This window comes from Cebus imitator, unplaced genomic scaffold (genome assembly GCF_001604975.1).
Source record: "Cebus imitator isolate Cc_AM_T3 unplaced genomic scaffold, Cebus_imitator-1.0 Scaffold38, whole genome shotgun sequence".
Classification (NCBI taxonomy): Eukaryota; Metazoa; Chordata; class Mammalia; order Primates; family Cebidae; genus Cebus; species Cebus imitator.
Window position 1 is genome coordinate 4,863,343 of NW_016107353.1, and position 27,722 is coordinate 4,891,064.

Below are 27,722 nucleotides of genomic sequence, written 5' to 3' on the forward strand. Positions count from 1 at the left end.
CCAAAAAGTCACCTTCCACGCCATTTTATGCGTGGATAAGAATAGGTAATTATGTATGCTTATATTTTCATGTTATTAATGTGTTTAAACAGAGTTATTCACCCCAAGTCTCAGTCTTTAAGAGTATACCGAAGAAATAGTTGAGGTTTATAATACTGGCCCTTTATTTTTCCTTTCTTACCATTCTTTACTAATATAACGGAGTAATGTTGACTTATTTTCACATAGATTTAAATTATGCTTCCATTCTTTAGTTTATCCTTTTATTTAAATCTCTTTCAAAAATTATTTGAAATAAATACATACATGTTCTAACAAATATTGAAACAATAAAGGTAGGTATAGATAGCTTACCTCCATTATATTATCCATTTTTCTCTTTCCATTTTAAATTTAAGTTTCACATTTAAGATTTTAAATTTGTACATGCCATGTTAGAAATGCATCTATTTCTTGACCTTTATTTATATTTAAAATTAAGATATATTCATGTTTAACAAATTAGCGTATTATCCAGTGCATACAATTGCCTTTTCCTGCTCCTAGGGAGCCATTGTCATATCTTGCAATTTTTTTCTGATATTTATCTTCATAGTTTAAGACAATATGTTTTTTCTATTTTTCTTGTTATTCATTTTAGCTGTTATCTATTGATTACAGACAAATATTTAATCATTTTCTAATATACCACCTGCTTTTCTTTTTTCTTTGAATATGATTATTGCATAATTTTGGTTGCATCAATAACTTTTATATGTTATGACTATGCAATATACCAAATAGCGTTTTGTGAGCATGCTTCCTTTCTTTTGTTTTAATTTGTGGTCTATAATCTCCTTTTCCAGTAATATTATTTGCTTGCTTGCTTGTTTTGTTTTCTATATTTCTATTTACATTTCCTCCTAAATGCTCCAAGAGATTTTTCAGTCTATCAAATGTATTCCAAATGTTGAGATATCATGTGCTTTACCAATTCCTTTCTTATTCCTATGTACCTTTCTCCCAGAGCCCTAGAAACATACCTTGAAACAAGAATTAAAGTGTAGGTCATTTGCTTAGGAGGTACAGGAAACACCAGAGGAGAGAAAGGCAGTGAAATGTGAAAGGAAAGGCAACCCAAAAAGGATATGTTAGTAAACTAGTTAGGATGACCAAAGCCTCATCCCAAGGGAACCTGGTAAAGATGGTAAACTTGCACCTCAGAGTAATCATACCTAAGGGTAGGGAGCTGGGATATTTATACAATATTTCCATCAGTTGTTAATTGAGGTCTGCTTCTGCAAGGTGTTATCTTCAGTTTATCCTGCTAAGTGCAAATCATAGTAGCCTTTTATGTTTGTGGGGAAAGCCCAGGTAAAAGGAAACAGATATTGGCAGTTGGAAATTGTTTTGAGTGTGCTGAAGTGGCAGCCCCCTGGTGATACTGACAGGACATTGGCAGGCTCTGCTACACACTACAAGGAGCAATGGACACTCAGATCTGTAGGCTCGCCTTCCCGCCCCGTCTTTGCTTTATTTACTCATGTTCTCTTTCTTATTTCCTCATTTTACTGGAGCATATCCTCCAGGGACTGCCTAAGAAATGATGTACAGTATAGGAAGTAAACAATTGAGTGAACTCCTGTATTCTTGAAACTGTCATTATCGTCACACTTGATTGATAGTTTGTCTGGGCACAGCAGGCTGGATAAAGTATAATTTTTCTTATTTTAAAGGAATTTATCTATTGTTTTAATATACTTCATACAGCTATTGAGAAGTCAGAAGACATCCTGATTTCTGACTGATTTTTCTCCAACTCTGGGAGCTTTTAGGATACCATCTTTACTCATGATGTTCTAAAATATCACATTGGTATTCTTTGCTGTATGATTTATTTTCATTTCTTAAGCTAATTCTTGGTGGGCTCTTTCAATAAAAGAACTCATGTTCTTTTATTCTGAGAAATTTTCTTATAAAATGTTTTCAATAATATTTCTTCACTGTTTTCTCTCTTCATGGAAACCAAACTCATTTGATATTGAACCTCCTTGTTAATCATTGGATTTAGTTATGTTTTCTGTCTTCATTCTTACCCTCAGTCTTCAAACACTTTTTTGGAGATTCCCTTGACTTCATATGTGTTTGCTGAATTTTTCAATTTCTTTTAAGAACACTTTGTAACATTTTTCCAAGAATTAAAAAAGTATATTTTCTGTCTTTAAAAAAATAGTAATCCTATTCTTTCTACCTAGACTCATTATTGTCTCTATGGAGCTATTTTGCAATAGAGAAGTATGATTTTGCTCCCTGCAAACCTCTGTTAATAATCATTGGTCGGCAGTTGTTCTTTAAGAGAAGGGCCCACATAATCTTATTTAAAGTTCTGTGTGTGTGAACAAATTTTGCTGGCAGCAGGTTTACTTGAAGCATGATGGAACAGTGAGGCATTTTAAATTAACTTGTGACTGTAACAGAGAATTGTTCCCCTGTATTAACCTCTATTTACACTTTAATAGAGCCACTTCTACCATTTTAAGTGTCAGAAGGGCACAGGGTTGCTCAACTAGTCCCTCCCTTGGGGCAACCTCCCAATAAATGCAACTTGCTTGTCACTTTTTTTTTTAAAACGAAAGCTTCTTGCTCTCTTCTTCCTCTTTCCTCCTCTTGAGGGCTGAAATGCTGATAGGGTGCCTGAGAGCCAGCTTCTGCCTTGTTGAGAAGGACAGCATCCTGGGGGATATTAAAGCAACAAGGAGAAAAGGCCCTAGTCCCTAGCTGACCATGTTGAGCAATACTGCCTTCCATCCTAAATGGGTTTGTGACTCTGAACTGTTTTTGAAAGAATAATAAAGTTCTACCTGCTCTGAGCCACTGAGTTTTCGAGTATCCTGTCTAATGACAAGTATAGGGTAATGAATATCCAAATACTAATGTTTATATGTGTCTTCTCTGTTGTTGTCCAGTTGCTCCAGAGAAGGAATGTTTTTTGCCTGTTTATAGCTTGAATTTACAATTAAATTTCCCCCATGCAAAATGAGGCAATTACTGCTTCTAACTATTCAAAGCTCTCTTTCTTCATATATTCCTCAGACTATTTCCATCACCAGATTACTTTTGCACTATCAACATCAAGAGAACTTTCTTTCCTGAAATGATTGCACTTATCTCTAAAAGACAAAGCAGTTGCATTTGTCTGCTTGCTTTAAGTTACATATTTTTCTTTACACTATGACTAACTAGTTCGTCTATTTCCTTCAGAAGTTCACCCACAATGGTGCTGAATAATTACACTAGGAGTAAAAAATGTTTAGGTTATCTGGAATGTGAATTTGGTGCTAAAATTTAGTTGAGCCTGAGTGAAATCAACTATGAAACCCCTGCTTCCAAATATCCTTCTTTGACCACAAGAAAATAAATTAAAATGAAGTAAACTGTTGCTATTCCAGGTTTAGTAACTATGGGGAGAAAGAAATGAGTAAGCTAGAGGCTCTACCATAGAAAAGTTATAACTAAAAAGATACTACGTATTTTGATTACATTACCAGTTTATATTTATGGGTACTAAAAAAGGGACATGGTTTGTTAAGAGTTATGAGGAGGAAGTACCAGAAGCTAGAACAGGGACAAAAGGGGAATGAAAGCAGACTGGGGAGTCTTACCCCTACCTCCAAAGTTTGTTTTTTAGTTAAAAAGAAAATACTGAAAAATTTCATCAGCAAATGTATAACTACCCTCACTTCTCAATTGCAAAACTGTGAGAAGGTCTGATATAGGTATGTGCTTAGTTTTAGCCAAGTCTCACTTCTGAATCCAAATCTTTCAATAGTATTTGGACACTAAAACAATATGAACAGACATGCTATGATTCAGCATGTAGAAAACTATGGTCCAATACTGTACAGTATTTCCTATTTTATCCAGCTACTCAGTTTCTATACTCCTTCAAAATACATCCTAAATTTATTCCAGAAAGATCTTCCTTCACTTGCCAGTCCTCTTAGTCGGTCACCACTTCTTCTTACAGAACCTATTTCCTCAGGCCTCACCTCATCTTGCCCTATTCCTCCTTTTCAACTGCCATCATTCTTTTGATTTGTAGCAATCATATTTTTTCTGTCATTTATGGTTTTATAAAATAAGCATGCATCCCTGAATACTCTAGCAGAGTGTTTGTTACTTCTTTTTATATATAAAATCATTCAGTATGTATTATATTTTGTCTGATTTCTTTTGCTTACATTTGTGAGATTTACTTATGTTGTATCTAGTTGTCATTTATCAATTTTTATTGCTATATATTATACCATTCTGTGACTCTACTACATTTTATCCACTTTATTAAGGATACAATTTAGATGGTTTTAGTTCTTTGGCTATTACATAACTATGAATATACCTACACATGTATTTTGGTGTACATGCTGGTTGTGTAATATACATATTCAACTTTCATAGACAAATTTCCAGTATCTAGGTTTATATCCTGGCTATGCTACTTAAAAGTTATATTATCAGTAAAATACAATTGAGATCTTTCGAAATAATCCAGTCAATGTGAAAATAAAGAAATAATAGCAAAAAAGAATGAAGAAAGCCTACAGAGCTTACGGGACACTATTAAGTGAATAAATATTTACATTTAGGAGTGTTGGGAAAGAAGATATGGAGAAAGGCACAGAAAGCCTATTTAATAAAACAATAGCTGAAAAGTTTCTAAGTATGAGAAAAGATATAACATCCAGACCCAGGAAGCTGGAGAATCCCAATTTAAATTCAATAAAAGTGATCCTCTCTGAGGCACATCGAAATAAAAAGACAAAAACAAAGACAAAGACAGCAAAGTTGCAAGAAAAAAATGTTAAGTCACATATAAGGAACCACTATTAGACTATTGGCAGATTTCTTAGCAGAAACCCTGCATACCAGAAGAGATTGGAAAGATATCTTCAAGATGCTGAAAGAAAAAAGCTGTCAGTCAACAATACTATATCCAGCAAACCTATTTTTGAGAAATAAAGACCTTCCCAAACAAACAGAAGTGAAGGGAATTCATTGCCAATAGACCAGCCTTGCAATAAAATGCTTAAGAGAGTGCTACAGTTGAAAATGAGAGCTGATTCAGCATGTAGAAAACACATGAAAGTATTAAACTCACCAGTAGAGGTAAATTTAAAAATTACACTTCGAATACTCCAGTGATGTAATGGTGCTATGTAAATCTCTCAATCCTCTAATATAAATTTTAAAGGCAAAATAGTCAAAACAACAATAGCTACAATTAGTGGCTAAAGAACACAGAATAAAGAAGAAAATTCGGGCAAGAAAAATATAAATTGTGAGAAAGACAGAAAAAATCTAGAGTATTTTTATGTGACCAAAGTTAAGTTGATATCAGCTAAAAATAGTCAATATAACTATGGGACTCTTTATGTTTGCTTGATGGTAACTACAAAGAAGGAAATTACAGCAGACACACAGATAAGAAAGAGAAAGGGAACAAAGTTAAACACCACAGAAAACCACCAACAAGAGAGGAAGCAACAAAAATGAAGAAAGAAATAGAGGATCTATATAACAACCAAAGTAATTAACAAAATGGCACCAGTCAGTCCTTACCTATCAACAATAACCTTGAATGTAAATAAATCAATTTTTTAAATTGAAAGGTACATAGTGACTGAATGAACAGAACTACAAGATCCAACGATGTACCACCTATAAGAGATTCACCTCATGGTTAAAGTCAAATATAGACTGAAATTGAAGGAATGGAAAAAGATATTCCAAGTAAACAAAAACCTAAAGCAAACAGGAGTAGCAATACTTACATATAAACAGACTTGAAGTAAAAACAACAACAACAACAAAAACTGTAAAAAGGTCATTATATAATGATAAAAGAATGAATTCAGTAGGAGTAAATAAGAATTATAACTACATATGCACCCAATCCTGTAGCACCCAGATGTATAAAGCAAATATTATTAGACCTAAAGAGAAAGAGGGACTGCAATACATTAATACTAGGGAACATCAGTATCTCACTTTCAGCAATGAATATGTTATTTAGAAAAAAAAAAAATCAATCCCTAAACATCAGACTTAAAGTGCACCATAGACCAAATGTATCTAGCTGACCTTTACAGAATATTCCATACAACAGCTACAGAATACACACTCTCAATTGCACATGGAATGTTCTCCAAGATAGATCAGACTTTAGGCCACAAAACAATTCTTGACAAATTTAAGAAGGTAGAGATTATATCAAATAGGTTTTCTTATTATCATAATGTGAAACTTGAAATTAACAACAAGAAAAACTTTGAAAACTTTACAAATATTTGGAAGTTAAACAACATGTTCCTAAACAATCGATTGGTCAAAAATAAATTAAAAGGAAAACTAAAAGATTTTTTGAGACAAATGCGAATAACAACATACTATAACAAAATCTATAGGACGCAGCAAAACTAGTTCTAACTGAGAAGTTTATAGCAATAAATAGCTACATAAAAAAGAAGAGAGATTTCTAATAAACACCCCAAGGGATTAGACAAACAAGAACTAATGAAACCTAAAACTGATATAAGGTAGAAAATAATAAAGCTCAGAGCAGAAATAAATGAAGAAGATACTAAAAAATTAAGAAGACCAATGAAATGAAGTCGGTTTTTTGAACATATGAATAAAAATGACATACATTTAGCTAGGCTAAGAAAAAAAGAGAGAATATTGAAATAAATAAACCAGAGATTAAAAAGGTGACATTACTATTAATATACACAAATAGAACGTATTATAAGACACTATTATAAACAACTATATGCCAACAAATTTGTTAAGATAGTTGAAATGGATAAATTCCTGGAAGCATACAACCTACCAAGATCAAGTTATAAAGAAATAAAACATCTGAACAGACCAATTAAAAGTTGAAGAGAAAATTAAAACAATAATAAAAAGTTTTCCGTCAAAGAAAAGCCTAGGACCTTATGTCTTCGTTGCTGAATTCTATGAAACATTTAAAAAAGAAATAACACCAATTCCTCTGAAACTATTCTAGAAAAATTGAAGAGGAGGGAATAATTACAAACTCATTTTATGAGGCTAGTATTACTCTGATTCTAAAACTGGACAAGAACAAAATGAGAAAAGAAAACCACAGGCTGATATCCCTGATGAGCATCGAGGCATAGATTCATAAGAAGATAATAGCAAACCAAATCCAAGAGCACATTAAAAAAATTATTCATTATGATCAAGTAGAATTCACCCCAGGGATCCACGGATGGTTTGTCATACTCAGATCAATAAATGTGACACTACATTAACAGAGAAAAAGACAAACATATGATCATTTCAATAGGTGCAGAAAAAGAATATGACAAAATTTCACATTCCTTCCTGACAAAAACTCTCAATAAATTAATATAGAAGGTATGCACCTCAATTCAATAAAACCCATATATAAAAATCTCACAGCTAACATCATACTCAATTGGGAAAACCTTCAGATACAAATGGACCAATGGAGAAGAAAGAGACCAGAAATAAACCTACCAAAAACCAACTGATTTTTGACACAGGTGAGGACATATATTTGAGAAAAGACAGTCTTCAAAAAATGGTGCCGGAAAAATTGGATAACCACATGCAGAAGAATGAGACTAGATCCCTAACTCTTGCCATATACAAAACCAACTCAAAATGGATTAGAGATTTAAATATGAAACCCCAACTACAAAACTACTAGAAGAAAACGTAGGGGAAATGCCTCACAACATTGACTTATTGACTTACATGGACATGAATTGGCAATTCATATAATTAGGGACAGATGATAATATAAACCCATCTCAACCTACCTAAGGTTTCAGAAAAAAAGGTGAAATTCTATATTTCACTGAAAGTTAATTTTATATATAACTTTGGGTCGTACTTCTTAAGTAACTTGTTTCTGAAGTAAACAGTTTATGTGAGGGTTTTTCCCATTCAGGGGGTAAGAATGACTTTATAGAGATCTTGCTTTGAAGAAGTTTATAATTAATAAATCACTAGAATGAAGAAACATAACAGTAATGTTACTACTTATTTTTGGTTGTTGTTGGCAAACACCACATTTTAAAAATTCTAAATGACCCAATGGATTGTTGCTTTTTTTGACAGTTGCCTGTCCACAAAAGAACTCCTATAGGTGGTTGGATAGAGAGATATAGATTGATATATGATTCATGGATGGAGACATCTCTGACTCCTTACTTCTGTCTTGTCATTTTCTTAAGCTTGCCCCTTCTTCTATAACTCTTCTGCCATTTTATTGTTCAGATAATCTCCTTGGCTGACTTGGCCAATTGTTATATTCTTCTTAATCAATCTCCCTGTCTTTTCTCTCTGCCTATTTCAATCTACCTTGTATACATCTGCCATAATAGTCTTTCAAAAACACAGTAATCATGTCACTTAAAAAAAAGTGTATGTCTGTTTCCTAGGTTCAAGCTCCCAATCTTGGTACTGAGAACCTGAACAAACCCAGTTCTAACCTGCCTCTCTATCTTTAACTCTCATCTCCTATTAGAAATTCCTTACATTCTAAATAAACTGAAGTACTAATTACTATTTTCAAGAAATAACCTTTACATTCTCACTGCTGCGCCTTTACTCCATTTTTACTATTGCCATAAAATATCCTTCATTTAACACTCCAACTTGCACAGAAATATCTGCCACCTCTGTAAAGCCCACCCAGATCTCTGGAATTTACTGATGTCCTGAATATGCTCTTGTAGCAGATAATACAAACTATCTTTTATTACCAACACTTAATGCCTTTTCTTCTACATCTGATTAGACTCTCCTTGAAAACGGTTCCCATCTGATTCTTCCTGGTAGTTTATGACAGGTAAGAATTTAATGACTGTTTATTAAGTTGAGTTCTTTCAGCAGAAAAACACTGAAGAGGCATCAGATCCTGCACTCCCAGAGATCTCCACTTGCACTCCTTGAGGGCTCCACCCTCGATAGAAAAGCAGAAATGTCAGCTTGGCTCTTCTGTAGGCTGTGGAAAGTCTCCAACCTAACTCTGTTCCAAATGATGTTGGTCACTGTTTTGTTGGCTACCGTTCTTGGTGAGTAGTGGGGAGATAGGCCAGACTACCAGCATACAACTGAGTTCATCACACACTCTATTTTAAGAGGTGTCTAACAGATCTTTAACATTATGGCATATATTTGACCACCTGGAATTTGGGGAACATACTATAAACTAAAAAAAGAAAATATTGTTTTATAGACCCTCTTAATGCTCCCTTTTAGAATTTTTCTCTCCAGGAAACTCTGAACAACTTAGCACTGAAGCAATCATGACTTGCAATAAGTGCATATTATCTGCCAGCCTGGTCATTCACTCTCAGTGTGTGCTTAGTTAGAATGCAGAAGGGATTGGTATAATTATTCTGGAGGTTTTGGCACGTCACTCAGTACTCAGTACTTTATTTCTTGCCAGGGAAGTAGAATTAAGATTTTATTTTTCAAGGGTTTAATGATTGTCCACCTTGTGATGCTTTTGAAAAACATGTTTATCTTCTAACAGGCCATCTATTCTAAACCTAAAAGGTCCAAAATGACATAAATGAAATACCTCCTTACCCCTGACTGAGGCAACTAATCTTGCATAACGCTATTATTAGTAGAAAATATCTTTCGCTAAGACAGGAGGTAGAGTCATATGGAATGGCATAGATGCCTGTATTCTGAGCAGGGAGATGTGGGCAATCTGATAGAAAGATGAAAATCAAGTCTATTCATTCACTTTCTAATAAATTAGCACTTACACAGTCAAAGATGGATGAAATTTTTCTGCCTTCACTCATTATTGTCGTTATCACTACTCAACAAACGTATATTAATAATCACTTACTGTGTTCATTGAACAATGAGATAATAGGAGTTACGATGAAAGAGAAAAATCATGGTCTCTGCTCCAGAAAACTTAGTACTCAGACACTGAGATACTGTGTCCCAAGATATAACTGTTGATGTTCCTTGCCATTTTGGAGTGCAGGTGACTGTGGTCCTCCACCCAAGTTACCATTTGCTTCTCCAACGAATCTGTTGTATGATACTGAATTCAAAACTGGAACTATTCTGAAATACACCTGCCACCCTGGATATGGTAAAATCAATTCAAGTCGACTGACTTGTGATGCCAAAGGCTCATGGAGCTACAGTATCTTTTGTGCAAGTAAGTATCAACATCTATTTTTCTCACCTTTGCTTTTTTCCCCAGACAGTTCTTTTAGAAACTTAATGAATTATTTAATTCATATGAAACCCTTTGATCAAACAGTTCAAAATTAACATCACCTGTACTATTTGAAAGAAGTCAGTTGGAAATATGCTCTGGCTTATTTTTCTAACAGTAAGAATATAGCATCTGTTTCCTTTTTCCTTCTGTTTCCCTGTAACAAAGGTCATATATTTTTTGGAGCATACATTTTTATGGACAATTGATCAATAAATCACATCCTGTATTATTACAGTGGTCTAATTGAGCAAATAAAACTAAGTGAAGTTTTTTTCTCTTAAAATGTGTCAGAAAAATGAGATATATGTTTACATTTATTTTTTTCTCAAAGCAAAATATTAATGAGTCAGAATAAGAAATAAGCATTGAAAAATATCTCTGGATCTATCTGGAAGAAGGAGTTAAAGTTAATTAACCAGACTTTTTTTCTTCCCGAATGTTCTATTTTGTGAATAATTGGAATCACGAGTCGTTTTTCTAATTTTCCTCCTAGAGAAACGGTGCAGAAATCCAGGAGGATTAATCAATGGGATAGTGGAAGTTAAGAAAGATCTTCTCCTTGGTTCAACCATAGAATTCAGCTGCTCAGAGGGGTAAGCATAAGGAAACCTAGAAGCAATAATTTCCTTTTTAATTAATTTTTATAAGGAGCTAATACATGTGTATGTTTCAAAAATTAAAGTGGCATAAAAAGGTATACATCAATAATTCTCACTTCCACTCCATCCTCATTCATTCCATTTCTCTCTGCCCTCTGACAGAAAGTGACATTGGTTAGCTTCAGATTTATTCTTTTAGTGTTTACTTCTGCAAATACAAGTGAGTACAAGTATTTTTTATCAATTTTCCCCCCTTTATTATACAGAAGATATCTGACTGCATACATTGTTTGGAAATTTGCTTTTGTTTTTTTCACTTACAACATTGCTATAGACTGAATTTCTTTTCAGTATTCCCTCAAAATTCATATCTAAATCCCCAGTGTGATGGTATTTGGAGATGGGGCCTTTGGGAGGTAATTAGGTCATGTGGGTATTAGTGTCCTTATAAAAAGATGTGAGAGAGCTTGCCCTCTCTCTCTCTCTCTCTCTCTCTCTCTCTCTCGCTTTCTCTCAAGACATAAGAGAGCTTGCTTTCTCTTCTCTCTCACGCACCCTCTCTGTCTGTCTCTCTCTCCCTGTCTGCCATGTGAGGACACAGCAGGAATGCAAACCATCTGCAAATCAGGAAGGGAGCACTCACCAGAAACTACATTGGTACCCTGATCTCAGACTTCATAGCTTCTAGCATTGTGAGAAATAAATTTCTGTTGTTTAAGCCGTCCAGTCTATGGTATTTTGTTATAGCAACTAGAAATAACTAAGACAAATATGTACTAGAGACCTTTGATATTCGTGCACCAAATGTGTCCTCATTCTCTCTCTCTCTGTCTGTGTGTATACGTATGTTTACAGTTACATAGTTTTCTAAAGCATGTATCATAGCTTATCATAGTTTATTTAATGATTACTACTGGTGGACTTTTGTCTGTTTCCAATCTCTTCCTGTTATATACAATGTCCTGATGTATATTTTTTACGTATGTTATGTTATATGTATTAATATGTAGAGATGTTTGTAGAACAAATTCCCAGAAGTGGGATTGTTGGATCAGAGAGTGGATACTTTGAAATTTTGCTAAATATTGCCAAATTGCTCTTTATAAACTGTAAAATTTTATAATATAAACAAATGCTTGTGTCTTTACCTCTATGATTCACTATTTTATCAAAGTTTTGAATTGTTGCCTATTAAAAAGAGAAAATAAAATCTTTGTAATAGGTTTTTAAAGTTTTTAATTTTTTTCTGACCTCTCAAGGATGAAAAACTTTTTATTTTGAGATAAGTGTAGGTTCACATGCAAATATAAAAAATACAGAAAGAATCCTTATCTTTCTCTAGATGGCTTTCACATTATCTTGGCATCATTTATTAACAAGTCTACACTTAATCCATGTGAGAAAACATCTTTTAAAAATACATATTTAATTCTTAAGTGTATATGAGTCTTTTTTAGATGTTCTATTCAATGCTTTTAGTCTGTCTGTATATTCATACAACCAGTCCCTTCTCTTGAATTTGTATAGCGTGCAACCTCATTTAGAGGTATCTGCCTGACTTGTTTTTATAGAGTTTTCCTATGTTTGCTTGTTTATATTTCTATATGAACTTTTAAATTAGTTTATTTTTACTTTTAATCAATTGCATTAAGCTTTTAAATGAACTTTAAGAGAACAGACATTTTATGATGTTGCATTTTGCCAGCCAAGACTTTCCATTTGTCCTAGCCATCTGTCCTAGTCTGTGTGTTGGTGGGGGGTGCTGTGTGTGTGTGTGTGTGTGTGTGTGTGTGTGTGTGTGTGTGTGTTTCAGGGTGTTTTAAAATTTTCCCCATTTACATTTTTCACTTCTCATGTTTGATCTTTGGTAGCTTATTTTATTTTTGTCTTATTTTTGAGATTGCAAATGCTGTCTTTTCTTCCATTATATCTCCTAGCAATTTTTATCCATATATATGGAAACTACTTGTTTCTATATATTAATCTCATATCTCAGCTAATGCCTTGAATTTTCTTATTGTATCAAATAAGAAAATATGGTAAGTTGGTAATATCAGTTGGTAATATGGTTTGGCTGTGTCCCCACCCAAACCTCATTTTGAATCGTAGCTTCCCATGTGTTGTGGAAGGGACTCAATGGGAGATAATTGAATCATGGGCGGGGGGTAGTTTCCCCCATATTGTTCTCATGGCAGTAAGTCTCATGAGATCTGATGATTTTATAAGGGGTTTCCCTTTTCACTTGGCATGCATTCTTTCTTGACTGCTGCCATGTAAGACATGCCTTTTGACTTCTGTCACAATTGTGAGGCCTCCTTAGCCACATGGAACTGTGAGTCTATTAAATCTCTTTTTCTTCATAAATTACCCAGTCTCAAGTATGTCTTTATCAGCAGTGTGAAAATGGACTAATACAGTTGGATTTTCTTGGGATTTCCAGATATGTAATTATGTAATCTAAAAATAATGATTCTGTTACTTTCTCTTCCAAATTTTTGTATTTCTATTTCCTTCTGCTAGTTATTATCTCAAATAAAAAATTCATACCAGTTATGGTTTCATTATTCTTGACTCTACAGAAATGACTCTAGCATTCTGTTCCTAAATTTAGTGGAGCTGTGTCTCCACTGATTCCCATTATATTGAACATTTTTGGCCAAAACTAATTTTTGATTATTTTTCAAATGCCATTTTAGTGACTATCAAGGTGATGGTATATTTTTCTTCATAGATTTATTAATATCATGTATATATTAGTCTGCTCAGGCTGCCATAACAAAATACCAAAATGCCACAGGCTGGGACAGTTCTGGAGTCTAGAAGTCTCAGGTCAAGGTACCGCAGGGTTTGGTTCTGATTGAGGATTCTCTGCCTGGGTTGCAGATGGCTGGTTGTCCACACATGACCTTTCCCTGGTGTGAGCACGAGGGTGCAGGGAATGAAAGTGGGAGATCTTTGTGCTGTTCTTCTTATAAGGACTCTAATCTTCTTGGATCAGGTCCCCACCCTTGTAAACCTTAATTACTTCCTTATGCAAATATAGCCACATTAGGTAGGTAGGGCTTCCACATATAAATTTTCTGGAGATAAATGCATTCAGTCCACAACAAGGTATTCTGCATTAATATATTTCCTGATTTTGAAGGATCCTTTTATTCTTGAAATAAAACTATACTATTTTGTCATAGTATAGTTTTCTTTTAAAGTGTTGTTGGACTCTGTTTGATAAATTTTATTCAGGAACTGATTATTGATACTCAGAGTAAATGTTTTTTTTAAATGCAAAAAGTCCTAGAAGAAAGACTGGGACTTGTCAAGAGCAAGAACAAGGAAATGATAATCAGGAAGTTAGGAATTTATGAGTTTCTGAGGAACTCTGAGGTTTATGAGAGTGAGCCAAGCTCTAGAAGCCAGAAGAAAGATTCAAATTAGAGGTCAGAGTACACAGCAATAATGTGTCTTGTTTATTTATTTAAAGGAAACTACATAACAAACTCAAGTGAATCACTTACTTGTTTTGAACTGCCTGATTTGTAGCTTATTAGAGAAAGACTGTAAGATTTAGATTTTTATTGGTTAAGGATGGGTACCATGTAACACATGTAACTATTTTAGGTAATAACCAAGTTCACTGCTTCTTTTACCCACCTAAAACCTCAACATGACAAGTTTTACACCTAAAACCTCAGATTTTAGGTGTAAAACTTGTCATGTTCTGTTTTTATTGATTACAGATAGGCACCATGTGATACAAAGAAAAAGTTTAAGTTGTTTAGAGAAGTTAGAGAATTTAAAAATTGAACAAATAAGCCATCTGCTTGATATGAGAAAATGTAACTGTGGTAATCAAGAAAGCATTATTTTCTAATTTTAAAATATTGAATAAAAATCTGTTGTTTTTTTTAACAGGAGACAATTACAGAGTTTATTCATGCAACATACATACATGTGGGAGAGCTTGGTGATGAGTAACTCAAAGGGGTGGTTAGAATTTGGGCATATATACATTTTAGTAGGTGAAGGGAGAAAGGCACTTATGGGAAACAAATGACTTTTTAGAAAGATAAATACATTTTCAGGAGATCAAACAGGAGATAAGAAAGTTTGTAAAAAATGTATTTTTAAAAATTTTATTTTAGGATCGGGGTACATGTGCAGGTTTGTTACATAGATAAACCCATGTCATGGGGGTTTGGTGTACAGATTTTTAACATTACCCAGGCGCTAAGCAAAGTACTCAATATTTATTTTTTCTAAGTTGTCGAAAACTTCATAGACAATTTATGTTTAGAGTAAAAATGAATTCCACTAAAATCTTTGACCTATCTTATTCAGATTTTTCTTAATTGGCTCAACCACCAGTCACTGTCAGATCCAAGGTAAAGGAGTTGACTGGAGTGATCCTCTCCCAGAATGTGTAAGTAAGTAAAACTTTTTTTTCCTGACCTGACTACAAACCTGAACTATTTTAGGTAATAACAAAGTTCACTGCTTCTTTTACCCTCCATTAGAATTTGCATGAATTTTAGATTTGTCACAATGCCTACCTTGAGTATTTCTCTCTTTTCACTCATTCATCTCAGTTGCCAAGTGTGAGTCCCCTCCAGACATCAGAAATGGGAAGCACAACGGTGGAGATCAAGAATTCTATATATATGCCTCTTCTGTCACCTATAGCTGCAACCCCCACTTTTCACTCATAGGCAACGCCTCCATTTACTGCACGGTGGAGAATAAAACAATAGGTGTCTGGAGCCCAAACCCTCCTATCTGTGAAAGTAAGTCACTATCTGTGAAAGTAAGTCACTATCTGTGAAAGTAAGTCACTATCTGTGAAAGTAAGTCAGAATGATGAATTTTCATCTCTTTGATCAAGTGATGAATGATCAAATGATGAATTTTGATCTCTTTTATTTGTTTAAAAGCAAAAGGAAGGTGTATTTATTAGGAAAGATGGAATGATTCAAAGAGAAACTAATCATTGCAATGATGGAGTCTTCATTTGTTCAACTAATCTTGTTACATGCTGTATCAGTCAGAATAGCATAAGCTGTGCTGCAGTAGTAATCAGCACCTAAATATCAAGGCCTTCTTACAGCAAAAGTTTTTTTCAAGTTTCTTTTTAGTGTACTGCTAGCCTGGGAAACTCCCTAAGGCAGCTGCCACTTATATGGTAATTCAGATTGTTTAAGTCTTTAACACCTCTATGTCAAAACTTCCACAATTTAGTTCAGTGGGAGAAGAGAACCAGGAAGGTCAGTCTCTGGCTCTTCAGTTCTTTGACCTGGAAGTGACACATATCACTTGTCATTACAGCCTTTTGGCCAGAACTAGTGCCTTGTTTCTGCCTAATGAAGAGTAACTGGGAAACTTAGTCTTTTGTTTATCTTACAATAACTATAAATATATGTGGACACTAATAATGTCAACCATACATGCCTAAGGAGCAAGCAAAATAATATCAACATCAGCGGCAGGTTAATAGCAGAAGACAGTGAAAGAGAGTACTTTCCCTTGGCCTCTCTATGGAATGCAGAAGAGATGTTACATCAATATCAGTAATGATTCAGCTTGCTGGTTTAGGACATTGTTCTTTAGTGCAATTAAAGTGCCTAAAAACCACAATATCACATAGTGTTTTGACTCAGTACAGGACACAGCTAACGCTGGGGTGAGGGAGAGGATAATAGCAGAAAGAGTTCAAAATGCCTGGATTCAGGACTGCAAGAAGTGGAAAAGGCAGGAGCTCAGGCTGAATACATTACAAAAGCCTTGTGTGTCACTTTCAGGAGTTTGGAATGAAGGAAAAGGGGAGATATTAAAAGGACAATTTGAAGTGAGACAAACCATAACTAATAAGCACCTATTGTAACCTTTCAGCCAGGAAGTGAAGGTGGCCTCAACTGTAGCCACAGCAGTGAACCTGGAGGGAAGTTGAGGAAGTATAGAGGAATTAAGGTGGTGGGATTGACAGGACGTGATGACAGACAGGACGTGGGGTGAGGGCGGCTTGTTCTCTGCTTGTGGAGGCGCGGCGCAGATTTCCCAATGCCCTGGCTGCCTCTGCATGACACCATATCATTACCATGGGCCACTGACCCCCAATCAAAATCATCCAGGAAATTGGGCCCTTTAATGGAAGGATTTGGGAACATTGAGGTTTGGACTTCAGGGTTTAGATATTGCTCATTTTTATTGATGAGAAAGTTGGAGGACTTTACATGACCCACTTGATGGGACCTCATTCCCCTGAGGTTTCTGGCAACTGAAAGAACATATATAAATCTCTAAAATGTTTTCTTTGTTCAGTACCTATTAAATATATACTTATATCAGGACCTCCTTGAAGCCATGCCAACAGTTACAGTCACGTCTTTCCTACCATTTCTCTCTATTAACTCAGATGTCTTTTTGTATGATTCTTTAGAAATTGTCTGTCGTCAACCACAGATTCCAAAGGCAATCTTTATTTCTGGATTTGGACCCCTCTATACTTACAGAGACTCTATTGTGATTAACTGTGAGGAAGGTTATATCCTCAGAGGCAGCAATTTAATCTATTGTGAAGCGAATAGTGACTGGTATCCTTCTGTTCCCTCTTGTGTATCCAGTGAGTATGGACTATGATGGAGTTTTCATATTTGGATCTAAAATTATCCTGATGTATAGCTGTGGCATGCTCATAAGCACAAGCCTACTTGACTCCCAGTAATCATTATGAGATATCTTAATACTTTTCACCAGCTTTCTTGTTAAAAGGAAGACTTTTTTTTGTTAATGTCTTAGTGCTCCTGGAAGAATTTCACATATATTATATAGTCATGAGACCAATGACTTCATAGGTATTGTAGACTTATATATTTGCTGTAAAAGTTTTCCAGGGCGCAATAGCAAAGCGTCTCAGTCTAATGAAATCAACATATTATGAGAATTTTTTGAACAATGAAAGTAAGAGTCCATTAAGGGGGTTCTTTTTTATAATTTGCATAGAAATGCTATAAGGGCTAATATTGGCCTTGAGACCTTGGTTTTGTAAATACATGCAGATCACTTATAACATTAATGATTTATTGCTAACATTTATTGAGCATTTTCTATGTTATAAACACTGTTCTAAGTGCTTTACATCAATTAACTCATTCAATATTTACAACAATTCTAAGAAGTTGCTATTTTTTATCCAATTTTAATGATAAGAAAACTGAAAAAGAAAGATTAAGTAACTAGCACAAGCTCCTATAGCTAACTGGAGGTGAAAGCCACCACTGCATCGTGGTTTATCTAGTCCCTTCTGCTATCACATGAACTTAGGTGTCACTCAAAATGTGTAGTAACGAAATTCAATAAATATGCAGTTTGACAGATACATATCCTTTCCTCAGTTTACACAGACATTTAGCATATTGTTGTTCAGGAAAAAAAAAAGAAAAAAATAAGACCAAAGGCCCAGCTGCAAAAGTTATATAGGGCTTGATTTGAGGCCAAATTATGAAGTTCTAGATGACAATGTTATGATGTCAAGAAGAATGCATCTTATTTTAATTCCCCATTAGGCAAGAAGATTAGAAAGTCAGTCTCATCTTGGAGCAAATTTTTGCTGTATCTTTCTAGTGATGCTAATGCTTCCCCTGAAGACCAACCATTCTAAGGTGCAGTGACGTGAAAGGAAAACTAAGCTCCTACAGAGTTGGCCCAGCACTAGAAACTGTCCCCTTACTGTACCATGGCATGCTTCTCAGTACAGCCTCTCCAGTGTCACATGCATTTAGCAGACACATGTACTTAACAGACACGTCTATTGGGCAGTGGTGCTGCCAAGTCTTTTTCTGGAATCCCCATTTAACTTTTCCTATCCAATTTTTTGCGGAATGAGTATGTGATGTCCTTTTTTTGTGACAGGCTCATAAGTCACTCTGCCTTTCCCAGTAACACATTTCCTTTACCCGTGTGTTTTCTTTATGAATGGATGGTTGCATCAACCTCCCGGACATTTCCTATGCTTCCTGGGAGAGAAATGACTACAACCTAAGTGATCAAGAAATATTTGAAATCGGAACTGAGTTGAAATATCTGTGCAAACCTGGCTATAGACCTGTTCTAGATGAGCCTCTGACTGTGACTTGTCAGGAAAATTTGACATGGACATTTTCCAACGAGTGTGAGAGTAAGTAGACTTGAACTTTGTTTTGTGTATGTGTGTGAGGATCTTCTTTGCAATTGAAAATGTTAAGCAGAATCCTTGAAATTTGCTGAGACTTGCTTCATTGCATAGCATATAATTAACTTTTATAAATGTTGTGTGTGCACTTGAAAATATGCATATTTTGCAGTTGTTGGGTACAATGTTACATATACATCAGTTAGATCTAATTTTAATGGTTTTGTTCAAATCTATTTCCATATCTATATTTATTTCTTGTCTGCTTGTTCTCTCGGATACCAAGAAAGTTTTGTTTTTTAAATCTTTTCAGAGTTTTTGTTTGTTTGCTTCTTTTGAGACCGGATTTTGCTCTGTCACGCAGCCTGTAATGCAGTGGCACGCTCTCGGCTCACTGCAACCTAGACTTCCCAGGTTCAAGCCATCCTCCTGCCTCAGCCCCTGGAGTAGCTGGGGCTACATGTGTGCACCACCATATTTGGCTCATTTTCGTATTTTTTTATAGAGACGGGGTTTCGCCATGTTGTCCAGGCTGGTCTCAAACTCCTGGACTCAAGCAATTCACTCACCTCGGCCTCCCAAAGTGCTGGGATTACTGCTGTGAGCCACCACATCTGGCCATCTTTTTAGTTTTTTCAAATCATTTTTTGCTTTGGATATTTGAGACTACATTGCTAGATGCATACAAATTTAGAATAATATATTTTCCTGATGAATTTCGCTTTTTATCATTATCAAATGATTCTCTTTATTACTGTATCTTATTTTTAAAATTCTACTTTTATAATAATGTGGTTCTGACAGTTTTATTTGAGTTGGTGTTTACATGATTTATCATTTTAGTCTTTTGTTCTTAAACTCTGTAATTTTATATTTTAAGTGTATCTTGTACTTGGATATTTTAATCCTACTTGACAATTTTCATCATTTAATTAGAGTACTTGTCAGTGTACAGTTAGTGTAATTATTAAGACATTTGAATTTGAATCTACCATCTATTTGCTATATTTTTTCCTGTTTTGCATTCTTTTTTGCCTTCTTTTGAATAGATTAAATTTTTTTTTCAATTTTTTACCTGGTATTTGCTTGATTTTTATTTACTTTTAGCTCTTTTTATGATGTTTACATATAATTTACTACTTTTGCCTCTTCCCAAGCAATGAAAAGCCTTAGAAACCTTTAACTTGATCCTGACTGACTTATGATTTTATTTTTGTGTATTTCAATTCTAAATGTGTCTTAAACTCTGCATTATTATTATCATTATTACTATTGCTATTATAATTTTAATAAATCCAATTAGTTTAGATTTGTCCACATAATTACCATTTTATTCTCTTCTGATTCTTCAGTCATATCTCTGGTCCCTTTCTTTTGCCTGATAAATACTCTTTAGTTTCCTTTAGTGAGGATCTGTTGACGATAAATTTTTCTTTTTGCTTTCCTAAATGTGCCTTTATTTCGCCTTAATATTTGAAGATATGTTTGCTGGATATAAAATTCTACATTGGCAATTATTTACCTCGGCCATATGAAAGATTTCATTCCATTGTTTTCTGCCTTTGTTTCTATCAAGAATTTTGCTATTAGTCATACTGTTAATCATTTGAAGGTTGTCTATTTTTTCAGATTGCTTTTAAGATGTTCTTGTCTTTATTTTTTGGCGGTTTTTGTCAGATATGTCTGGGATGGTTTCTTTGTGTTTGGCCTGCTTGAGATTCAGAATATTTCTAGAATACGAGGTTTGATGCCTTTCCTTGATTTTGGAAAAATTTTCAACTTCAAATACTTCAATATTACAAATAATTATTTTCTTTGAGTACGATTTCAGTCCTATTTTCACTACTTTGGCTACATTTATATTAAACTTTTATACTGAATCTTCTGTATTTCCTGTGCTCTTATCTGTGTTCTTGACCTTTGCTTCCCAGTATTTTATTATGAATATAAATCAAGTTCACTAATTCTCTCTTCATTGATGTATTATCTGATATTAATTATTAATTGAATTTTTAATTTTATTATATTTTTTAGTTTCAAGATTCTCACTTGTAGTGGATTTGTAGTATTAATATTTATTTTTCTATCAAAATTCTCAATGTTGTATTTTATTTCCTTCTGCCTAACAAAGCAAAGCTGCTCTTAATTCAGTGTTTAGAGCTTCATTTTCTGGATCCTCTCAGGTCTTTTAGCATTGTCTCTTGCTTTCTTTGGCTTTTAATAACGTTGTCTGGTCTCCTGTTCGCTTCTGGCAGGTGGTAACGGGCATTAAGGGTTTTGAAGGACCCGAATCCAATCAGGGATTGTAATGATACAAGCCTGGGTTTTAATACTTTTTATAGATAGTTGGTCTATTTTGGTTTATTCTTACTTCAAGGGATAGTTCTAAACATTTCCAAGAGCAGGGAGTTACCAGCAATCAATCCCTACTACCACACACATATCAAGCTCTGATCAGCTTCTTAGCCACTCGGTTGTATTTTGGGGGAGGAGAAGTATTGTATACTTCTATATAAAAAAAAGCAGCTTTATATTCCTGGCACACCTCATTGGGTATCTTTCTTTCTCATTCAAATAACAACTAAGACAATTAAGGTCTTAGCATCTGAATTCTTCATGAATTTAACCGCCCCCTCCCCTCCATGTTTTTCTACTTGCTGTCAAAGAGAAGGTGAATCTGCGTTGCTTAGCTTATCATCACCAAAAGCAACACTTTGTTTTAAGGACTTCTAATGAAGAAACACAGTTGGAAGGAAATTAAGTAATAGCACTTCAACAAAACAATGGCAGAATTTGGAGAAGATGCTTTGTCTAACTCCTCTCTCAACTTCTCTGTTTCTTTCTTTCTCTTTCTCTCTTTAAATTATGGCAAAAGCACTTAACATGAGATCTACCCTTTCAACAAGTTTTTCAGTGTATATTACAGAACTGTTAATTATAGGCACTATTTATACAGCAGATTTCTAGAACTCATTGATCTTGCACAACTGAAACTTTATATTTGTGGAACAACTGGGGAGTTGCATCCTCTCCTTCCTCCAGCCTCTGGCAACCACTGTTCTACTCTCTACTTCCATGAGTTTGCCTTCAGATATTAACATCTTCTGTAAGGTGGAGTCAGGTTTGTGTCCCCCTGATTAATTTATTAAATGTGAACATCATTTAAAAAAAATTAAAACTTTTGTGGGTACATAGTAGGTGTGTATATTTATGGAGTACATGAGATATCCTGATACAGACATGTAATGTTAAACATTTTTTAACCTATCAGGGGTGTGTTGCCCAACACCAGACCTGGAAAACATCAGAATCATAAATGAAAGGAAGTATTTCACTGGTAGATGTGCCTATGCCTATGGGGACTATATTTTATATATGTGTGATGAAGGCTATTACCCTATTTCTGTTGGTGGGAAGAGTTCATGCCACACAGATGGCACATGGAAGCCTAAAATACCAGCATGTGAGCCAGGTAAGAATATTGAGAGAACTTGTCATAATTATTTCCTAGATTCCCCAAATGCTTCCAATTGGCTCCACAAAAGATTGAACTGCTTAAAACTAACTGAATTTGAGGTTGTTCCTCCAAGAAGCATTGTGCAAAGAGGGTCACAGATACACATCACTAGCACCATGCAAGGCAGCTATAGAACAAAGTATGTTGGAAGAAAAACTTACAGGAGAAATTTTCTTGTAAGAGAAAAAAGTAGAATTGATGAAGTCTTTTAGTCTCATTTTGTCCTTTTTTTCCTGCATATATGGTCTACTAGCACTATGGGTGATGTTTTAGTAAAGAGGGATACTACCTCACAAAACTCCATATTTATAGGTCAAGAGAGAAAACATGATTTACGTATTATGTAACAATGGAAGCTCTGGGTTGAAGAAGTGATCTGTTAGGGGGAGCCTTGAAGCCCAGTGGCTGACACAGTGTCAGCCTTTCCATTCCTTGCTTTAACTCAGAACTACTGAATCACCTCTCAATTGAAATATGAAGAAGGAAAAGAAATAAGTAACTAGGGTGATAAACATCTGTCTCTAATCAGGATAAGACACCGAAAATGTAGTTATTATGGAAGTATCTTCATTATAAAGGACTCTTTACATCAACACAATGGTGATTACTGGGTACTATAGTTTGGATTTCTCTAAAAGCAAAGCTGAGAAAGTGACTTGGGAGCCAGTAGTTTATTTTGGAGGTGATTCTAGGAGGTAGGAGTGAGGGATGAGAGAGAGACAAGGGGAATAAACAAAGGTGACTATTATAAGCAGCAAGGGGTCAATTCTTTGGGACCACCGAGAAGTGTAAGGAATGCCTTTTATAATTATCTGCATGAAGGATGGGAGACTGGAATATTTATCCGCTACTTTCTGTTGCTCATTGGTTTAGGGTTGCTTTAAAGGGCATTAACTGCTTTGGTAATTTAGGCAGTAACTGAGCTCTTTCAGCTGCAAAGGGGGCCCCAAAGTAAGATTGAGAGATTCACATTGACTGCCTTCTGTAGAACATCACCAGTATAAATCTGAGCTTGAGTAAAACTGTATTTCATCTGCAACTGTAGTCAGAAGTCCAGAGGGACATGGCATGGGTACAAAACATCTGTGACAATATATCCTTTGCACCACTCCATTTGTTTATGCCCCGTTAATTAAATTCTATTAATTTTAAGTAATCTGCTAACAAGTGTTATAAAAGGAAAGAACAGACATTGTGTATTGGAATAATCAAAGAAAGCTTCATGGAGAAGTGGGACTTGAGATAACAATTAGAGAAGGTAAGCGAATTCTAATAAGGAAGGGTCCCAGGAGGAAATCATCCTTCAACACAGGACTTCTTTGACAGTCTCAATGTTTGAAATCTGTTGCAAATTTTTATACAAGAGTTCTTGAAAATTGAGAGTTCCCTTCTAGTTTGACTACCCAGCATTTCGTATTACTTATGTCAACACTGAAATCATGGTTTAAATTGTGAAATATGGTAATTATGTTCTTATGGTTGTAGTTATGGACAAGATTGTTTGGGGATCCTGCAGTTATTCAGAGCCTTCACAATTATTCACAGATAAATATTTCTTTTACTTAGCCTGACTTTTATTGAGAATGATTCTTACTTAATATGACTCTCTGTGGTTGAATTCATGCTCTCTTACCAAAGCTCATGTAATTTCCCTAAGTAGTGAAATATTTTAGTGATAATGTAAGCAAAAACCAAAAAGCTTCCTATAAAATGGAGAATTCTCTCAACCCAAGTTGCTTTCATTCACATCAAGCTTTTCTCCAGGTTCTCAGCCTGAAAGCAGTAGAAATGTTGAGTTGTGTCAAGTAACCCTACAGAAAAAGGATTTGGATGGGAACATTTGACTTTCTTACAGATCACTTAGATTTGGGTTGATTAATCTGAAACTATGAGCTTATGCTCTTCTCTCTCTCTCTCCCTCACCATCCAAGTTTGCAGGTACCCTCCCAGAATTGCCCATGGACACTACAAGGAAGTTATTTTAATAACCCCTTATCCTGAGGCTACATATGAGTGTGATGAAGGATACGTTTTGGCTGGATTTGCTACAATCGACTGCAAGTCTTTTCGCTGGCAACAAGCGCCTCCTCAATGTAAAGGTAACTCCAGCTCAACTCATAGTCCATTGAAGACAGAATTACAAAATATTAAGAGCAATGTTTCCTGTTAATCAAAGGCAGCATACATTTTGTCTTTATTTATTCATTCATACTATTTAAATTATGCCTGATATACTTTAGAAAGTAATTGACAGGTACATTGGAAATGAACTCTGCTTCCTACTCCAGTCTTCCAAAAGTATAGCTTGCCCTACGTTCAGAGGGAACCACTACTATCAGGTTCTTATGTATCTTTCCAGAATACGTTGAGACAATATCATTTATCTGAGAATACCTTTGTGGCTCTAGTTCACAAAAGAATCCTGAGATAATTTCAACTACTCAAGAAATAGCAATCTCAAGTGTTAATTCCCAAATTAGGAAGTGTTGGAAATCTCCACAAAAACCTCATGCTGGTCACCATTTCCCCATGACCTTTACATTTCCCCTTTTGATGACCTGATGGTGGTGCTGTTGGTAAATCTGCTGTAGCAGCAAGAGGCTCTGTCTCTTGATTGTGCTTGGAGCTTTCATCATTCTGCTAATAATCAGCACTGGCTCCATTTAGCTCAGGAAGATTATGAAGCAAGAACAATGGAAAGTACATATCAGGAATCACACAAATCAAGGCCGTGGGGTGCAGCAGCGAGAGCACCAGTTCTTACCACTTACAAGCTATGTGATACAGAGGAACTATTTAACTCTTGTTTCCTTGTTGGTAAAATTGTGATAATAATATTATCTAACTCATGGATTGGTAGTGAGGATTAAATGAGATAAGTAAAAACATAGCACATTGACATATAGTACTCGTTCAATAAATGCTAATTATAACTGTTATAATTATCATTAAAATGAAAGCATAGAACAATCTGCAGGACCAGAATATAATTATGAATATAATTTCTTATCCATTTTATTATCCAATGCTGTCATGATGACTTTTTTAAAGAAACAATATACTCAAAGACACGTTTCCATTACAGCTCTGTGTCTGAAACCAGAAATAGTGAATGGAAGGCTGTCTGTGGATAAGGATCAGTATGTTGAGCCTGAAAATGTCACCATCCAATGTGATTCTGGCTATGGTTTGGTCGGTCCCAAAAGTATCACTTGTTCAGAGGAAAGAACCTGGTACCCAGAAGTGCCCAGATGTGAGTGGGTAAGTGGCACAATTCAAGGAAGTTCTGTGCCACTAATCCCTAAAAATACTGGCCTTTCCCAAATTCTGTTCCAGTTAGCAATGGTGAGATCTGACTTTTGTCAGGAAGCATAAGTAACTCACCACAATTAGCACTTCCACACTTGCATGGTGATAAGCCAAGAGAGGCACATTTTCCCGCTCTGTGTCTAGAGCCAAAATCTCTAGAGTTGAGAGGCCGTTGACCCAGATGTCCTAACCCCTAGATCTACATTTTCTACATAAAGGTTGTACATTTGTTCCATTTCTGGTTGGTCCTCAGAACCATCCCCTAGTTGTCCTTGTGGATGTGCTTTGCATCTCCTTTAGATTCCAGCATCTTTTTAGCTTCAACCTGCTTGGTTGCTACTCAAGGACAGAGCTGGGCTTGGCTTGCATGTGAATGCTTGCTAGGATGCAGTGTCTCTCCAGATTTCCTCTTTGTTCCTCAGGTCAATTTCCCTTTTGCCAGTAATGACTCTCAGAATGTACTCCCATTCCCTATTCACTTCTTTAAATTGCTTTTAGGAGGTATCTGAAGGTTGTGAGCAAGTGCTCACAGGCAGAAAGCTCATGCAGTGCCTGCCAAGCCCAGAAGATGTGAAAATGGCCCTGGAGGTGTATAAGCTGTCTCTGGAGATTGAACAACTTGAAAAAGAGAGAGACAAATTGGTGAACACCCATCAGAAATTTTCTGAAAAAGAGGAAAGAAAGGACTTATTTTTTCCTTTAAATCAATACACAGAATCTTCATTCAACTCTACTCTTCCTTAAGCACCATCACTCTAATAAGTGTCTGGGCTAGGAAAACTTTCTTATTACTGCTAGAGAAAATGTGTAATTATTGGTAATCTAGCCTTTTGTTGTGCATATGTCTACTTTCCTGGACTTGAAGTACTGGTTAATTAAATAATTATTTATCAAATATCAGTTTGTCTGTGTAGTCATCTTGGTCAATATGTCACATAAATATGACACAGTACAGTACACAAATCCACTGCCTAAAGTGTCTGTGATTAACTTTACCTCACTTTTTTTGTACCTTAGAAAGAATGGAAGCCAGGAAATTCAAACCATGTTCATACTGTAATCTTAGCCTGAACACCTTTACTCTGAATCCCACATGTGCCTACCCTTTACCTACAGAAACGGATACAAAACTCAAAGGATTTTCTGTATTGTTACAGACAAACCATTGTCTGTTTCATGGCCCCTATCCATTAGTAACTCGCTCCTTCACCCCTGCACAGAATTCCACTCTTCTCACTTTTAACAGATTGGGCTTGCATATTGCTCAACTTTATAGAAATGAAATCATCCATTATGCATTATTTCATTCATGTTATTTTTTCCTTTAAATATATTTGTGAGATTCATCCATGTTATGTATAGTTGAGGTTCATTTATTTTCATTTCTATTTAGTATTCCACCAGCATATGAATATATCACAATTAATTTATCTTGAATATTTGGGTTATTTTTAAGTTTTTTTTGGCCACCATGAATAGTGCTGCTACGAATATTTTTGCAAATTTTTTTTGCTGAATATTGACATTTATTTTCTGCATATAACAGAGGATGAAATTGCTGGCTCATAAGGCGTGCGTGTGTGTTTGTTCAGTTTTCCACCACACTCCTGCAGAACATGGAACACTTGCTATTGTTAATGTTTTTTGTTTTTTGTTTTGGGGAAATTCTGTTGCGTGTAAAATAGTATCACATTGTGTCCTTCAGCGACTCAAAGTGGTGGCCTTCCCAAAACTTAGTTTCTTGGTTCAGGCATCAATTTACTAGTGATTTGGAGCAACAACTTTCATCTGACTTAGGGTGTCTGAGAATGTTGAGCCCAGTACTGTGTCTGAGATTCTGCACAATACCTC

The 27,722-nt window shown here is 35.2% G+C and overlaps 1 protein-coding gene across 1 annotated transcript; it reads left to right on the forward strand.

Moving 5' to 3' along the window:
• Positions 1-8,949: 8,949 nt before the first annotated feature.
• On the forward strand, positions 8,950-26,766 carry LOC108301959 (zona pellucida sperm-binding protein 3 receptor-like). The gene is made up of 10 exons (XM_037737388.1): positions 8,950-9,110; positions 10,046-10,225; positions 10,782-10,881; positions 15,223-15,308; positions 15,471-15,665; positions 17,315-17,497; positions 18,854-19,051; positions 22,317-22,517; positions 25,648-25,823; positions 26,370-26,766. The coding sequence occupies exons 1-10, from the start codon at positions 9,017-9,019 to the stop codon at positions 26,613-26,615; spliced, it is 1,659 nt and encodes a 552-aa protein (XP_037593316.1). The 5' UTR covers positions 8,950-9,016; the 3' UTR covers positions 26,616-26,766.
• Positions 26,767-27,722: the final 956 nt, after the last annotated feature.

Bases quoted from the DNA above. Each gene is read 5' to 3' on its own strand.
- LOC108301959 (XM_037737388.1), top strand. From the start codon at position 9,017: ATGTCAGCTTGGCTCTTCTGTAGGCTGTGGAAAGTCTCCAACCTAACT. The intron at 15,666-17,314 runs GTAAGTCACTAT...ATGATTCTTTAG, and splicing joins AAACCCTCCTATCTGTGAAA to AAATTGTCTGTCGTCAACCA. The intron at 19,052-22,316 runs GTAAGTAGACTT...TTAACCTATCAG, and splicing joins ATTTTCCAACGAGTGTGAGA to GGGTGTGTTGCCCAACACCA.